Here is a 16,349-nt window from a genome sequence, read left to right as displayed (position 1 = left end):
GCAAGAGAGAGAGAGAATGTCGACTGATTCTCACTGAGAAAAAGCAATAGCTCCAAGAAAGGCGGCGGCGTCCAGCCTCTCAGTGCCATAGCTGAGCCGAGCCAGCTTTACGCACACACGAGCGCATCTGTTCGCCATCAGCACTTTCTACTAAACTCAGTCAGTTGCGACCGTGAGTCAACAGGAGTGGGAAGTGGGACAGGGCTTTTTAAGAGTACTTCTTGAAAACCCAGCTGCAGGATGCTGTGATTTTATATGGTGACCTATATGTGTTGTTTATGCGCGTGTATGGATGGGCCAGATGCATAGAGATTTGTGATCCCGGGAAACAAACGAGGAGAAAAGCTTTTCTCCTCTGTCTGTCCGTAGAAGTTTGGTTTACCACTACTGTTCCGTCTGGATGTGAGCCGCAACTTTGCTTTGCTTGGAAAACGTAGGCTTCTCTGCTGGTTTGAAAGCGCTGTTCCTGTTCGTGAGTTCTGGGATCAATTTGGCTCGCGTATTATTATTGCTAAAAAAAAAATCTTCTACTGCATCCTATTTGCGTCATGACTTCTAGCTATGCACATGGAATGGACAGGCAAGCAACGATATCAAATCGTTTGGAGAGCTCGATTACATCCAATCTGGAAAACCTTCAAGCCAAAAAGAACTTCTCCGTGAGCCACCTGTTGGACCTGGAGGAGGCCGGAGAAAGGGTTGGGACCCAGGCGGACGAGAGTGTCGGTGAGGCGGGGAGGAATATGCTGGAGTCCCCTGGGCTGACCAGTGGGAGCGACACCACTCAGCAGGAGAGTAAGTGCAAAGTGCACTCCAAGTGCAGCCTATACACTCGGGACTGAGGTTGTCATCAACACCTTAACGCAGAAATATATTTTCTAGGCTACATTAGCAAATGCAGGCTACAATCTTGAAAAATGGGTTCCAAAAGGGATCTTAGGCTGTTCCCATAGGATAACCATCTTCAGTTCCAGGTAGAACTGTTTAGGTTCCATGCAGAACCCACTGGGAAAAGGGTTCTACATGAATCCCAATTAGGTTCTTCCTGGAACCAAAAGGGTTCTACCTCGAACCAAAAATTGTTCTTCAAAAGCTTATCCTATGGGAATAACCGAAGACTCCTTTTATGCTCTCGATACCCCTTTTTTTCTAAGAGTGTAGGTCTATATAGGGTATATAAATCAATTTTGAGAGGGTTTTAATCCGCAAAATAATCGGCATTTTTTGATGGTTGAACCCATTTTGGTGTGCGGCCATCTGTAATTTAAGCGGGACTCTTTCGAGCCACGAATTGTATGACCATCACACAGGCTACTGGAAGCTACTTTAATTTATTTTCATTACGTCTTGTCCAGGCTTGTCCAGCAAACCGCGCGCATGGAAGCAATCCTTCGTGACTCATGGTAATATATCATTTCTGACGGCTACACTAAAAATGGCCATTCATTTACCATTAACACTTTGATGTCAACGAAGTATGGCAATGTTGGTGGATATGGTCAGTAAAATAAGTCAAGCTTTACAATAATAAATCAAACCACTACTATTGAGCCGTTCACAACTGCCTAGATGACTTAAAATGGGTCAGGATAGCCTGACCTATGGTTTGTCTATGACTCTTTTAAAAAGGCGATTGATGAGACTGAAGTAAACTTGAATTACACCCCAGTAAAAGCTAAATAACACAGTGGTGCTTTTTCCCACTCAGCCATGCCGTTGAGAGAGTAAATAAACCAGTCAGGTCCCGGGTGATACGCCCTCATATCCAGAGTCATTTGGAGAGGTTGACAGAAACGTTAGTGTTTAATGACTGTTATTGTTATGATATGGGTAAATCGGACCTCGAGGAGAGGTGTGTGAGACATGGGTAAGGGAAGGCGCGAGGTGATGTCGTTAATTCAAAGCTATTTCGCTTGTCAAACAACTTCAGCATATTTATACCTAATCATTTTGTCATAATTATCTGATCTGTCTGCTAGACATGGCTCTGTACCGGATCAATTAACGAAACCTCAGTTGATCTGCTTCTCAATAATAAATATGTTCCTTAATGAATCACGTTGGAAGTTTGTGTCATGTTTGGAATTCTTAAACACATTCATCGAAAACAAACAATACCCGTGTTGTGATATTAGGAGGTGCACATAGCTTGGATAATTACCATCAAGAAAGCCAATAAATAAATCATTGTAGTGAATTCTCTCACTTTGACAATATATTACCATCATTTTCACACGAGCTTTAACAGATTCCCAAAACGAGTTTTGCATGGGGGTCACCTCGCAGTAGGCTCGAGACTATTATAATTTGGTTTAGGCTTAAATGCACATGATTTATAACCATCCGCTTTAATGCAATGGTTTTCACCCCATTTACCACCTAAAAGCTTTGTTGGAAGTGTGCTAGGTCAGCCTCCAGTGAAGCATCTCACAATTTTTCAGTAAGAAAACAATAACTGCACTTTTGGCCGAATGTGTTAAGATGATTATGTCGTAAGCCTTCCCATAATAAAAACATGTTTTAAATTAATTCCTGTACCAGGGATAAACATTTTCCTATTGCAGAATTAGCCTAGTGATTTTCATTTAGGCTTAATGTTTTAAGTTAATTTCGAAATGACACATTAGCCTTTTTGGCAAGGAAAAAAACCTGCAAAATTGTATTCAAAAACAAATATTATGATTATAATATTATGGCAGGTGTTGTCTTGTGAAAATAGTGTATATTACATTTTTCCCATGCTAAATTTATAAATGTTTATTTTTGAAGGCCATTTTCCAAGCCCATTACAATAGTGTACATATAATTAATATTAATTACGCAATAATAACACAACTAGCATTTAAGTCCTGTAATGTGGTCTGCTGCGAGCCCCTTTTGACTTGGCAGTTTTTCTTCGTCCATTGTTAGTTTACAACGAAATACAATATTTAAATGAGTGTATTGCAGCTTTACAGCATTCGAAATTTGGTTACAGATGAATAATATCCTATGGTTAAGACACGCGAATTAACACTGGAATTGTGTTCTCAATGTGGATGGACAGCGCGCATTCTGTTTCGGTATTATTAGTCTGTCCGGTTATATTCTTGATATTTGTATATTCCTGATATTAAACATATGTATATGAAATGTGGACATGGAGAAGATACGGATTTAGTATTTTATTTTAGGACTGCGCTATGGGCTCGCATGCATTTTTGTTATGCACATCATAACCAAACTTAAGATAAGATAATGTGATTGGTAAAATAGTCCAAACTATACTCTATTCTGTTTCACACAATGGCACACACAATGCATGTGTAAAAGTGCAATTGTGTGCGCGTTGTTGCTTTGCAACAAAATCGTTATTGCTATGAGATTAGGCCTTCAATGATACACTCAGAAAGGCTTAATCATGTCACATTGACCATAGGCTTCCTCTACAATGGATGGACAAAAATCACCTCCATGTATTGTGGGTACAGTACATTTGTGTTGTCCTTCAGTATGCAATTACAACTATCCCGCAGAGTGGATGTGTAGGGTTATTTTTTATTAACACATGACTGTAGCAACAGTAGAAATGTCTGTAATGCTTAGCGCAATAAGATCATAGAAGAAGTCAGGTCATACATCCTCTGAGAAGAGAAATGAAGCAGATATAGTTTCTGATCTACAAGAAAAAGCCTTTTCGCTCCTTCTCCCATCACACTACATGATGACAACGACCTGAGCGTGTTGCCACGAGAGTTGTAGAAAATAGTACACAGTGGACACACTTGATGACAATATGGCGATCTTGACCAGAAATGTGTTTATGTGTACCGTAGGCCTGTGTGTGCCTGTATTCCGTATATTATACACAGTATATCTTTATCGTAGTAGAGTTTGAGTTAGAGACGTTTATTAAAGTGTCCCTCAACAATGACGCAATCATTTACAATACAAAATACAGAAAAAAACGCACATTGTGGACCACTCAAATAGAGTTTTCACTCAAATAGAGCTTTCACTCAAATAGAGTTTTCACTCAAATAGAGCTTTCACTCAAATAGAGTTTTCACTCAAATAGAGTTTTCACACATGAAAAACAATCATAGTCTAAACATGGTAGTGTGCTTGTCTATGTGAACATGTATGTGTATAAATTCAACACTCAAATGTGGGATATAAAAATACATATTCGGAGCAGGCCGCAAACAGTGAGCGGACATTTACTTTCGTGTCTATAGTTAGATTATAGCTAATCCCGTGCCAGCGCAAAGGCGGATGTCTACAGCTCTTCTACTATTTCCTGCGTCTGACAATGTTGTTGTTGTTGTGTTGTAGATGAGCAGTTGAATGCGGAGGAGAAGAAAAAGAGGAAACAGAGAAGGAACAGAACTACATTCAACAGCAGCCAGTTGCAGGCTCTGGAGAGGGTGTTTGAGAGGACACACTACCCTGACGCCTTCGTCAGAGAGGACCTGGCACGCAGGGTCAACCTCACCGAGGCACGGGTGCAGGTAGGACCATAGTAAGCGATTTTGTATGCGCGCATGCATTTTTTTGTATGGGTGGACCCATCGGGGACAGAACCCACAGCTTTGGTGTTGCAAGTACCATGCTCCACCAACTGAGCCACAGAGGACCCCCCCCCCCCTTGTCATAAGAAAGACTCCTCAGCAAAATCCTAATAGGTGATCCCCAGGCACTTAGACTCTCATTATGGAAACTAATAGGACCAATTGAACCTTGTAGCCTATTTACGTAACTCGGACAAGATAGTGTACAATATCTACACATTCTTCAATCATCTCGGGTAGATCTTGATGGTACAGTTGTGTATGTGTGTGTGTGTTTGTGTGTGTCTGTGTGTGCGAGAGAGAGAGAGAGAGAGGGAAAGAGAGAGAGAGAGAGAGAGAGAGAGAGAGAGAGAGAGAGAGAGAGAGAGAGAGAGAGAGAGAGAGAGAGAGAGAGAGAGAGAGAGAGAGAGAGAGAGAGAGAGAGAGAGAGAGAGAGAGAGAGAGAGAGAGAGAGAGAGAGAGAGAGAGAGAGAGAGAGAGAGAGAGCAAACACATCTGCGATTAATGCGTACCAGAGTGAGATGCAGAAATCCTTTGATAAAAGAGACTTTGGGCTCATTCCTGAAGTAGTGCGTAAGTGGACACTGTGCCTCCAAGAGCCTCAGCGCTCCCAAAGCGTTAAATAATGGATTTGATTTCAGTGTGGAACGCCATTATTAGTAATCCCAGTCAGGCCCCTTGATCTACTAATAAAGGAGACTTGTGGCAGTGTGTGTGTGTGTGTGTGTGTGTGTGTGTGTGTGTGTGTGTGTGTGTGTGTGTGTGTGTGTGTGTGTGTGTGTGTGTGTGTGTGTGTGTGTGTGTGTGTGTGTGTGTGTGTGTGTGTGTGTGTGTGTGTGTGTGTGTGTGTGCGTGCGTGCGCCGTGAAGAACAAAACGTGTGAGTGTCTGTGGTTGAGTGTCACAGGCTCAAAGGACTGTGAGGAAGTTTGGTTGTTGAAAGGACAGTGTTTGGTTATCATGCTGAGCGATACGGCTCTATTATGTTACAGTATCTATAGATATGAACAAAGGTTTGAAGAATTGCCTGTTCGAACATGCATGTAAACCTATTTTACACGTTGTAAAAATGTAAAACATGGATGTCATGGAGAAGTAGTTAATATCATTACACTTAGGAGCTAGATATGATATAAGTTCTAAGATACTGTATAAAGATATGAGTGCTAATTTACATAGATGTATATTGTTAAGGATTTATAAAAGGTATTAAAATATATTTATTTACTGTAATTTATATATATATCATTATTGTCATTATCAATTGGACTGCTTTCATTCGAGGGTCTTAATTCCTTGAATGAGAATGTTCTCTCACATTCTGCTGTTTTTCTCCAGGTGTGGTTTCAGAATAGGAGGGCCAAGTTCCGTCGGAATGAGCGCGCCATGTTGGCCAGCAAGAACGCCTCGCTCCTCAAGTCCTACTCCGGGGACGTCACGGCCATAGAGCAGCCCATCGTACCCCGCCCTGCCCCCCGCCCAAACGATTACCTGTCATGGGGTAGTGCCTCTCCTTACAGGTAGAACCTCTCGCCCCTGTCCTGACTCCCCTGCGTCCTCAGTCTCCCTCTCTCACTCTACCCACCCATTCCTCTAGCAATAATCACATCTAACCGTACCACCCCTTCCTGAACACCACCCTTACCTCAGACCCCAAACCCTCCATAACACCCCACCATTCATAACCTCCAACCCTCTTTCCCCTCACTAACACCCCACCACCCCTAACCTCCAGCCCCATCTCCTTTCCATAATACCCCACTGCTGTCTGTTGTTGTTTCATTTTCCTCCCTTTACATCTCACCTCCCCCACCTACTACACTCACCTGTACATACTCCTCCTATTTACACTAACCCCTATAGATCCCTCTTTTGGTCCTCTTGCCACCTGGATCCAAGGAAACTGTCACTTTATTCAACCTTGGCTTTGATAAACAATAGTCAGGTTTAGTTCATAGTGTGTTTAGTTTTGGGGATTTGTGCTATAAGTAAAGTTAGAAAAGCATGACCTTGTTTATCAAAGCTTCAGTGATAAAATTCAGTCAGACCCCCCCTCTCTATTTTCTCTCTCTCTTCTCTCTCTCTCTCTCTCTCTCTCTCTCTCTCTCTCTCTCTCTCTCTCTCTCTCTCTCTCTCTCTCCTCCATCTCTCTCTCTCTCTCTCTCTCTCTCTCTCTCTCTCTCTCTCTCTCTCTCTCTCTCTCTCTCTCTCTCTCTCTCTCTTTTCTCTCTCTCTCTCACTCATTTTCTCCAGCTCTACACTCTCTCAAAGGACTTTCCATATACACTACCGTTCAAAAGTTCGGGGTCACTTAAAAATGTCCTTGTTTTTTAAAGAAAAGCAATTTTTTTTTGTCCATTGAAATAACATCAAATTGATCAGAAATACAGTGTAGACATTATTAATGCTGTAAATGAGTATTGAGAGTTCCTCTGTCCAGTGTCTGTGTGCTTTTGCCCATCTTAATCTTTTCCTTTTATTGGCCAGTCTGAGATATGGCTTTTTCTTTGCAACTCTGCCTAGAAGGTCAGCATCCCGGAGTCGCCTCTTCACTGTTGACGTTGAGACTGGTGTTTTGCGGGTACTATTTAATGAAGCTGCCAGTTGAGGACTTGTGAGGCATCTGTTTCTTAAACTAGATACTCTAATATACTTTTCCTCTTGCTCAGTTGTGCACCGGGGGCCTCCCACTCCTCTTTCTATTCTGGTTAGAGCCAGTTTGCGCTGTTCTGTGAAGGGAGTAGTACACAGCTTTGTATCAGATCTTCAGTTTCTTGGCAATTTCTCGCATAGAAGAGCCTTCATTTCTCAGAACAAGAATAGACTGACGAGTGTCAGAAGAAAGGTCTTTGTTTCTTGTCATTTTGAGCCTGTAATCAAACCCACAAATGCTGATGCTCCAGATACTAAACTAGTCTAAACAAGGCCAGTTATTTTTGCTTCTTTAATCAGAACAACATTTCAGCTGTGCTAACATAATTGCAAAAGGGTTTTCTACTGATCAATTAGCTTTTAAAATTATAAACTTGGATTAGCTAACACAACGTGCCATTGGAACACAGGAGTGATGGTTGCTGATAATGGGCCTCTGTATGCCTATGTAGATATTCCATAAAACAAATCTACCGTTTCCAGCTACAATAGTCATTTACAACATTAACAATGTCTACACTGTATTTCTGATCAATTTGATGTTATTTTAATGGACAAAAAAAATGCTTTTCTTTAAAAATAACAAGGACATTTTTAAGTGACCCCAAACTTTTAATGTTAGTGTACTATAATGATACCCTGTCCATGGCAGTTGCAATCGGAGACCTGTATTTCCAAACCATTATGCATGAATGTTTTGTATAATATATGGTGACATTGCACAATATAGATCTAGTCCTATTCCTAGATCTATAAAGTATCTATAAAAAGGTCAGTCTCTCTCTCTCTTTCTTTTTCTTCCTTCTCTCAATTCTTCTTAACAGAAGGGATGGGGCGAGATCCAATGACCCTCGTGATGAGGTGATAATCTGAAAACAAACTGTATTAAATCCACTGTTGACCCTTGCGACCTTCTCTGCAATACAAAACCAAGTAATGAACATTAGAGCAACAGCAGGCTCCACTGGGCAGGATTTTTTGTGACTCTGGTTACATTGGTTGTGATTTACAGTCTTCCCCCCCCCTTATGAAACTCAGTATAAAACGTTTGACCTGGTTGCTACAGCCAAAAGCTCCATTCTCCAATTGGACCTCAGTGGGGAACACTTTTCTGGCCTGGCTGTATGCACTAGTGGATAGTCACATGACCAGAAGTAATACCAGTGAATACTATCACACTAATGTGGTCGTGCTAACACATACATTTAAACACCATTTATATATTCTTATTAAGCTGGTACCCAATGCCGGAGGGAGGGCCAATGCGAGTACCACAGAAAATGCTGCCCTCAGAAAGCAAGTACTCTTTCACTTTACTTCATGTGGTTCCTTTCTTTTTTTCTTCTTTTTTTTGGCTTGTAGTCCTGATATTTAAAAAAACAACAACATTGCCATCATTAAAAACACTACCAAAATCTTGACTTTCACAGCCATGAACAATTCAACACATTTAATGTTTTTCATCATTATGAGTTTTGCGATGTTAATATCGATGCTATTCTAGTTGAACTCACACTGCTATGTTGGCTCGATCGCCGCTGGTTACAGTTCTATCTGACCGTTTCCCTCTGTTCCGTTCTCTCCTCCAGTACCATGGCAACCTACCCCCCCACATGTTCCAACCCCAATACATCCCAGGGAATGAACATGGCTAACAGCATCGCCAACCTGCGGCTCAAAGCCAAGGAGTACAGCTTGAACCAGGTGCCCACGGTTAACTGAGGAGAGAGGGGGGAGAGAGTGCTTCACGGTGGGGCTGGGGGCAGGAGCAGGGACTCTCTCTCTCTCACGTCTGTCCCACACAGAAAGACAGTCAGACCCCAGCCTGACCCCCACAGGGATGATCAAGATCTGACCACCCTCCATGGAATTTTAGCTTGAAGTCTCCTCTCGCTCCAGAGCGTCGTCGCTATAGTGATGGACGTGCTTCCTATACTGTCCTCATACCTGAAGCATCAGATGAGAAAGCAAGTGACGCGGGGGAAATCTGAGAGGCTGTTTCTGTGAGCTGCCTCTCTCCTGTCCTGAGCATCGCTGAAATGTCGCTGTCTGTACCTTCCAATGATACCAAAGACATCGAGACTGAGACTGGATGCTTCAGTAGTTTCTATTATTTCTTTCAATTTGGTGTTGACTGAATGAAAGGGTCATTTCCAAAGATATCAATGGAGAGGTGTTCTCTCAGACCCTGACAAAATAAATCGGATTGTCAGACTGTCAGTGTCCGTCTTATAGTTTGACTCACGTTCAAGACCACAGTGCCTTGCTGGGGGTGAGGAGGAGACACCAGTATGGGCTACTTTTCAAATGGAATGTCTTTTTATAATAGAGCTGATCAATAGGATTATAACACCAGGGATGGGATGAGCAAATTAACGCTCAGCAACAACAAACAACAACAAGGACTTATCCATGCAAATTGGGAGGTCGCAAACATTTATGCATTTAAAGAATTTTAGTTTTCACATACTGTATCTTTCTATTTTATGCCACTGACAAGCAAACTTTTTTTTCCCGACGCATTCCGATTCATGTAATGGTACACCATACCGGAAAGGCTAATGTAACCTATTTCTGAATCCAAGACTGTAGTTTCTCTTAATCTTGGTATGATATCCTTTATTTGTAACAGATAATCATGTATATGAATAAAATACACTTCAAGCAAAGTAAAGCCACTGTGTCAGACTCACAGGGTTGAAGACTATCTGAGAGTTACACCGTCCATCCGTGACGTCCACATGAAGTACTTAAACGGACATAAAGATGTGATCGCTTTTAGAATCATTTCATGTTATTTTCACAATGCAGTGTTTTTTGAGCCCCTGAGTGAACAAAGTGAATCATATCAACTTTTTACTTTGGTTAGTTTTATCGTTCCTATGACTCAAGGGAGGACTTATCCAAATAGGACTTATCCATAGAGAACCTTCATACTTTAAAATAACCGTAACAGCAAGTCTAATTTCCATTCGACCACTGCAACAGAGACCATTTCCAACACTGGCTTTGTTTAACAAATATATATAAGAAGTAGTACCTTTGAAGTAGTGGCTGTTTGGAGAGGAAATGGGTTTTTGGAAGTTGTGCGAGTCCCCTTAAAAGTGTTTTATAACCCGGAGACAGACTTCTGCTTCAGAATAATTTGACTCTTCAAACCTCAAGCTGTTCCCGATGTGCTGATTACTACAAACTGAAATATTCCATCTTTAAAAAGTGGATATTTATGAGGAGGGAAATCCTCTCTCTAATACTGGGTGCCCAGTGGCCTCGTTGTGCTCAGCGGCTGTCACCAAGAGGTGTTTCTACTCACTGGCCCTTCATTACCTGTTGTAAACTGCTGATGTTTGACATCTCAGCAGTTCGGTCCAAGCCTTTTTACACCTTGTCCTTAGTACACCTTGGTGTGTATGAGAAAGTTATTATTTTCAGGCAGTGTTTGGGTTTGCTTTTGGCTGTATTGGTTTTTGACTGCATTGCCCACTTTGGAGGTTTTCTGTATGGTAGTCTATATGGGATGGTACTAGGTGTCGGGTGCGTGGCCGTGGCATGTCCGTACAGCAGAGTGGCGCCCTGGCTCACCTTTCACGGCCAGGCCAGGCTGACCTGAAGTGATTCCAGATGTTTAGCCCCCTCTAACCCCCGCCCCCTGTACCCCTCCTCGCCTCTCGTCCTCCACACCCCTCGCCCCAGGCCCTGGCCACTCCATCAGGCCTGACAGCGTCCCCTCAGATGGGCGTCTCTCTCTACACCCGCGCAGATAACATACAAGCAGCTCCCCCCTCCTCCCTCCTCCACTCCCCCCTTTGCTCCACATCTGGATCCCATTACAGAGGAGACAGTCAGTGAGAGGGGGGAGAGACAGTCTGTGTTTGTGTGTGTGTGTGTGTGTGTGTGTGTGTGTGTGTGTGTGTGTGTGTGTGTGTGTGTGTGTGTGTGTGTGTGTGTGTGTGTGTGTGTGTGTGTGTGTGTGTGTGTGTGTGTGTGTGTGTGTGAGAGAGAGAGAGAGAGCTAGAGGGAGTAAGAGAGAAGTGGTGTAGCATCAACTTCAGCCTCCATACATTACTCTATATCTGCACTTCTTCACTTTCCATCTCTTATTATTTATCATTCTCTTTTCTGTCTCTGTCCTTTCGATCTCCTTCTCTCTGTTTCCTCTTCTCTTATTGCTTCCCTCTCGTCTCTTCCCACGACCGTACGCATTCTTTGTCCTACTGTCACTGCCATATGATCACGGATCTTATATTAATGAGAGGTTTTGGATTGGGCTTCGCTTTGCACAGAAAACCCCCGAGCTCAAGAGGTTGAGTGAAATAAGGCACAGCTGTTAACAGTGTGTGGTTCGGGTGAACAACCAAAAGAATGTCCCGAATTGTGGAGTTTCCACGCAGGGAGAGTCTAGTTGACTGAGAGAATCCAGTGTTTGTGTGATTAAGTCAGTTAAACTACACATTCTCTTAAATACAGATGCAACAGCCATGGGATAAACAAAGCCTAGCCTGCAGTCAAGTTTCATTATGAACATAATCCATTCACCTTAGAGCCATTTCAATTTACTTAATGGCAGGCTACATTTGTTCATCACAATTTTAAAATGAGTACATTTTAAAATCATAAATACTCATTCACCATGTTTGGATATCTAACTACTTTATGTTCGCTAGGCCTAGTGTGTGTAGCCTGGGCCTGAAACCACTAAGCTTATTTAGACAAAATGCCACATAAATGTCCATTTTCTTGCAACACATCCTAAAGATCACACCCATGCTTTCTTCTCTCAAAGAAAGCAAATAAACTGTGAGACAAACATTTTGGGTCGTGTTAACCGGCATGGTTGGTACTGGATGAATTTGCACTTTAATTTCCTCCGACGCGAAAGGCCACCGGGTAGCGACCAAAACAACAATTAATGGTGACTGACATGACGTGTGTTCTGAGACATCGTCACCATATAATCACAGTCAGATTTCCTCTGTGTACAATACATATTCCCCATGCACAGCCAAAGGATTTACAGTATTTGCTGCTGGAAGGGTGTTTACGAATATGAATAGAATTTGATTGAGAGGTTTGGCTCAAGAGACTCCGAGGGGAACACAGGCGCAGGTTTGCCTCAGAACATTGCAGCTTTCATCATGCGCGGGAACAGGGAGCTGGGGAGGAATGTGCACCGCTGAGAGTGAGCTGCCTGACCCCTACAACCCCCCAAAAATACCCAAGCAGCATATCTTTCCCAACCCTTAGGCCTAAATTTTTTTTTTTTGCTTTATGGAATCCTAACTTCATGTTGTAAAAATGGACTTAGGCTACACGCAATCTACCGACTACTCCATAAGCCCTTCTCCTGACACCGGAAACGGCACACTTCAGCCAAAATGCATTTGTTTTCAAGGTCACTAATGTGTGTACTTCAGATTTCAACGATTGACTAAACCGATCTAATATCAAAGAGAGCGATATTATTTCTCTGATCGCCTGATGAATAGCTCATATCTAAAGCATGGAGCCTAATCAGAATTGATGATGACAGTCAGATTTCTTCTGATTGAATCTAGAAAGAGGAGGCCTATATGATACGGGCCTTGCACAGTGGGTAGGCTTCTGAGGCCATTGTTCTCTCGAAGACGACTAACAGCCACTCTAGTCAACAACAGGTAAATGAACGAGCTACGGGAACGTTTGTGATGATTTCAACAGACTACTACGTGACTAGCAGCCATCTTGGACCGGGATCCAACAGGTAATACATACCCACAATAGCGGCTCACCTCACCTGCCTGACATCTTCCCCAGATAACAAGCTCTCTTCTTCCCTCTGCTGGCTGCTACCTCTCCATGCAGTAATGTCACCACTGGTCAAGAGGGCCACTGAGTCAAACCAACAGATAGCATGTTGTTACAGTAGGCTACATACAGTACGCGTACCGAACGTACAAATTATACACATCTTACTTTGTGTAAAGTTAGTTGTAATTATTATGAACATGTATCACTTGTTCGGATGAAGAATTGTGTAAAGGATAAGTTATAAAGCGATCTAACGAGATGGGCTGTGAACATCATTTCAAGCAAACTGTCAGTGAAACATTTCTGAAAAACAGTCCAGTGTCTGTGGCATGAAAAATGTCTGTAGTGTAAATAGTTTAAGGTTGAGGGGTAGAAAAAGGCAGAGCTGCCTGCACTCCTTTTTAAAGTAACTCAGTCAGGGTTTCAACTTACTTTTAAGAGTTACAAATTTGGTAGTGCATCAGCAGTTTTCCACTTATGTCAGTCACTCAATTACCCTACGTCAGCTAACATGTTTTAGATTGCTAGGTAAGGTAGTCTAGCCAGCTATCTACACATTGTCGTAGGCCTAATCATTACCAAATTACTGACCGGGGCGCAGGGCATGTGCTCAGGGACCCCGATTGATTTTGTTAGTCAGTCTCACACACCTATCATATGAACATGGCATAAGTTTTGGCAAAAAGTTTAAGAATTACAGAAAATGTGCTTCAAAACTGCAACACTTTGGGCCTCCTGAGTGGCTCTGTTGTCTAAGGCACTGCATCGCAGTGCTTGAGGCGTTACTACAGACCCGGGTTTGTTCCCGGGGCTGTGTCACAGCCGGCCATGATCACAACCAGCCACAATTGGCCCAGCGTTGTCCGGGTTAGGGGATGGTTTAGCCGGGGCGACTTTACTTGGCTCATCGCGCTTTACCGTCTCCTTGTAAGCAGGCCGGGCGCCTGCAGACTTTCCTCGGTTGTCAGTTGAAAGGTGCTTCCTCCAACAGGTTGGTGCGGCTGGCTTCCGGGTTAAATTGGCAGGTGATAAGGAAGCGCGGTTTGGCAGGTCATGTTTCAGAGGACGCATGACTTGACCTTCGCCTCCTGAGCCTGTTGGGGAGTTGCAGTGGATGAGACAAGATTGAAATTGGGGAGAAAAAGTGGGTTACAAAAATAATTCATAAAAACTGCCACACTTTGTTCTACACTTTTTCTAAAACACTTTTTCTATGGATTTTTAATATTTTTTATTGCAGGACATTAACTTTAACACTGCAACAACATCTTTGCAAGAAAACATTTACTGGAAGAACTGTGCTGATGTAAAGTTTGGTAAGAGAATTTCGGTATAATCTACCTCAGTCTATGTGACCACGTGACCACGTAAATATCTGCTAAGAATTCAAATTTAAAGATGTCTGCAGAAAGAATGTCAGCTATGACATGGCACCTTGACTTTGAAAATGTTTATTTGGTTATTAAACAACAGTAAGGGAAGTGGATTTACACCCGGTAACGGAATTGCAGTAAAGGAATTTCATCATGGGTTCCTGATCTGTACTACACAGAAATACATCATTATGAATATGAATGGCAATCTCTTCATGGTGATGTATCCCTAAATAGATACACAAATATTGCCTCTAGATTGTAAACTGACATGGTCAAAACATATTGATGCAATGGTAGCTAAGATGGGGAGAGGTATGTGCTTCTGGATATCAGGACAGCAATTACACACCTCATACTGGACAAAGATTTTTTCTTTAATGAGTCAGACGTGAAGGATTTACTTCAGACACCCGACAAAGCCCAAATCCTCATCAATTGCATGAAGAAGAGACGGAGATATCGGGGACGTAGGTCTGGGTGCCTTGTAAGGATCTGACGGTGAGTGCGTAATCCGCCTCTACAATCAGTCCTATCTGCCAACGTGCAATCATTGTATAATAAATGAGCTCTGATCAAGACTATGCTACCAACGGGACATTAAAAACTGTAATATCTTATGTTTCACTGAGTCGTGGCTGAACGACACATGGATAACATACAGCTGGCTGGATTTTCGGTGCATCGGCAAGATAGAAAAGCTGCCTCCGGTAAGACAAGGGGTGGCGGTCTGTGTCTATTTGTAAATAACAGCTGGTGCGTGAAATCAAATATTAAGGAATTCTCTAGGTTTTGCTCGCCTAAAGTAGAGTATCTCATGATAAGCTGTAGACCATTTACAAGAGAGTTTTCATCTATATTTTTCAAAGCTGTCTATTTACCACCACAAACCGATGTTGGCACTAAGACTGCACTCAAAGAGCTGTATAAGGCCATAAGCAAACAAGAAAATGCTCATCCAGAGGCAACACTCCTAGTGGCTGGGGACTTTAATGCAGGGAAACTTAAATCCGTTTCAACAAATTTCTGCCGGCATGTTAAATGTGCAATCAGAGGGGGAAAAAATCTGTACCACCTTTACTCTACACACAGAGACACAAAGCTCTCCCTCTCCGTCTCCCTCCATTTGGCAAATCTGACCATAATTCTATACTCCTGATTCCTGCTTACAAGCAAAAAGTAAAGCTAGAAGCACCAGTGACTCGCTCAATACGGAAGTGGTCAGATGACGCAGATGCTAAGCTACAGGACTGTTTTGCAAGCACAGACTGGAATATGTTCCGGGATTCTTTCGATGGCATTGAGAAGTACACCACATCAGTCACTGGCTTCATCAATAAGTGCATCGATGACGTCATCCCCACAGTGACCGTACGTACATAACCCAACCAGAAGCCATGGATTACAGGCAACATACGCACTGAGCTAAAGGGAAGAGGTGCCACTTTCAAGGAGCGAGAATCTAACCCGGACACTTACAAGAACTCCTGCTATGCCCTCCGATGAACCATCAAACAGGCAAAGCATCAAAACAGGACAATGATTGAATCGTACAACACCGGCTCCGACGCTCGTTGGATGCTGCAGGGATTGCAAACTATTTTGGACTACAAAGGGAAGCAAAGCCGCGAGCTGCCCAGTGACACAAGCCTATCTAACTAGTTAAATGACTTCTATGCTCGCTTCAAGGCAAGCAACATGGAAGCATTCATGAGAGCATCAGGTGTGCCCGACGACTGTGTGATCACGCTCTCCGTAGCCGATGTGAGTAAGACCTTTAAACAGGTCAAACATTCACAAAGCTGCGGGGCCAGATGGATTACCAGGACGTGTACTCCGAGCATGCGCTGACCAACTGGCAAGTGTCTTCACTGACATTTTCAACCTCTCCCTGATCAAGTCTGTAATACCAACGTGTTTCAAGCAGACCACCATTGACCGTGTCCCCAAGAACACCAAGGTAACCTTCCTAAATGACTACTGATCCA

The 16,349-nt window shown here is 42.8% G+C and overlaps 1 protein-coding gene across 5 annotated transcripts; it reads left to right on the top strand.

Annotated features, from left to right (window-relative positions):
• Window positions 1-9,875, top strand: LOC118358883 (paired mesoderm homeobox protein 1-like). Of its 5 annotated transcripts, none has more exons than XM_052480145.1 (5): window positions 1-795; window positions 4,315-4,490; window positions 5,888-6,069; window positions 8,436-8,501; window positions 8,791-9,875. In XM_052480145.1, the coding sequence occupies exons 1-5, from the start codon at window positions 549-551 to the stop codon at window positions 8,921-8,923; spliced, it is 804 nt and encodes a 267-aa protein (XP_052336105.1). In that variant the 5' UTR covers window positions 1-548; the 3' UTR covers window positions 8,924-9,875. The 5 variants fall into 5 exon arrangements, 4 of the variants coding, with proteins under 4 accessions (XP_052336105.1, XP_052336103.1, XP_052336104.1 ...); XM_052480143.1 differs by having other exon boundaries at window positions 3-795; window positions 8,436-8,497; XM_052480144.1 differs by lacking the exon at window positions 8,436-8,501 and adding an exon at window positions 8,026-8,062 and having other exon boundaries at window positions 3-795.
• The last annotated feature ends 6,474 nt before the right edge of the window (window positions 9,876-16,349 follow it).

The sequence above is a fragment of the Oncorhynchus keta genome, chromosome 26 (assembly GCF_023373465.1).
Source record: "Oncorhynchus keta strain PuntledgeMale-10-30-2019 chromosome 26, Oket_V2, whole genome shotgun sequence".
NCBI classification, from domain to species: Eukaryota; Metazoa; Chordata; class Actinopteri; order Salmoniformes; family Salmonidae; genus Oncorhynchus; species Oncorhynchus keta.
Note: the sequence above shows the minus strand (reverse complement) of the source record. Positions and strands in the feature narration are given on the sequence as shown.

What these genes read in the sequence shown, in the direction of transcription:
- LOC118358883 (XM_052480145.1), top strand. Translation starts at nt 549, where the DNA reads ATGACTTCTAGCTATGCACATGGAATGGACAGGCAAGCAACGATATCA. An exon ending in TCACCGAGGCACGGGTGCAG is followed by an intron (nt 4,491 to 5,887) that starts GTAGGACCATAG and finishes GTTTTTCTCCAG; the next exon opens with GTGTGGTTTCAGAATAGGAG. An exon ending in GGTAGTGCCTCTCCTTACAG is followed by an intron (nt 6,070 to 8,435) that starts GTAGAACCTCTC and finishes ATTCTTATTAAG; the next exon opens with CTGGTACCCAATGCCGGAGG.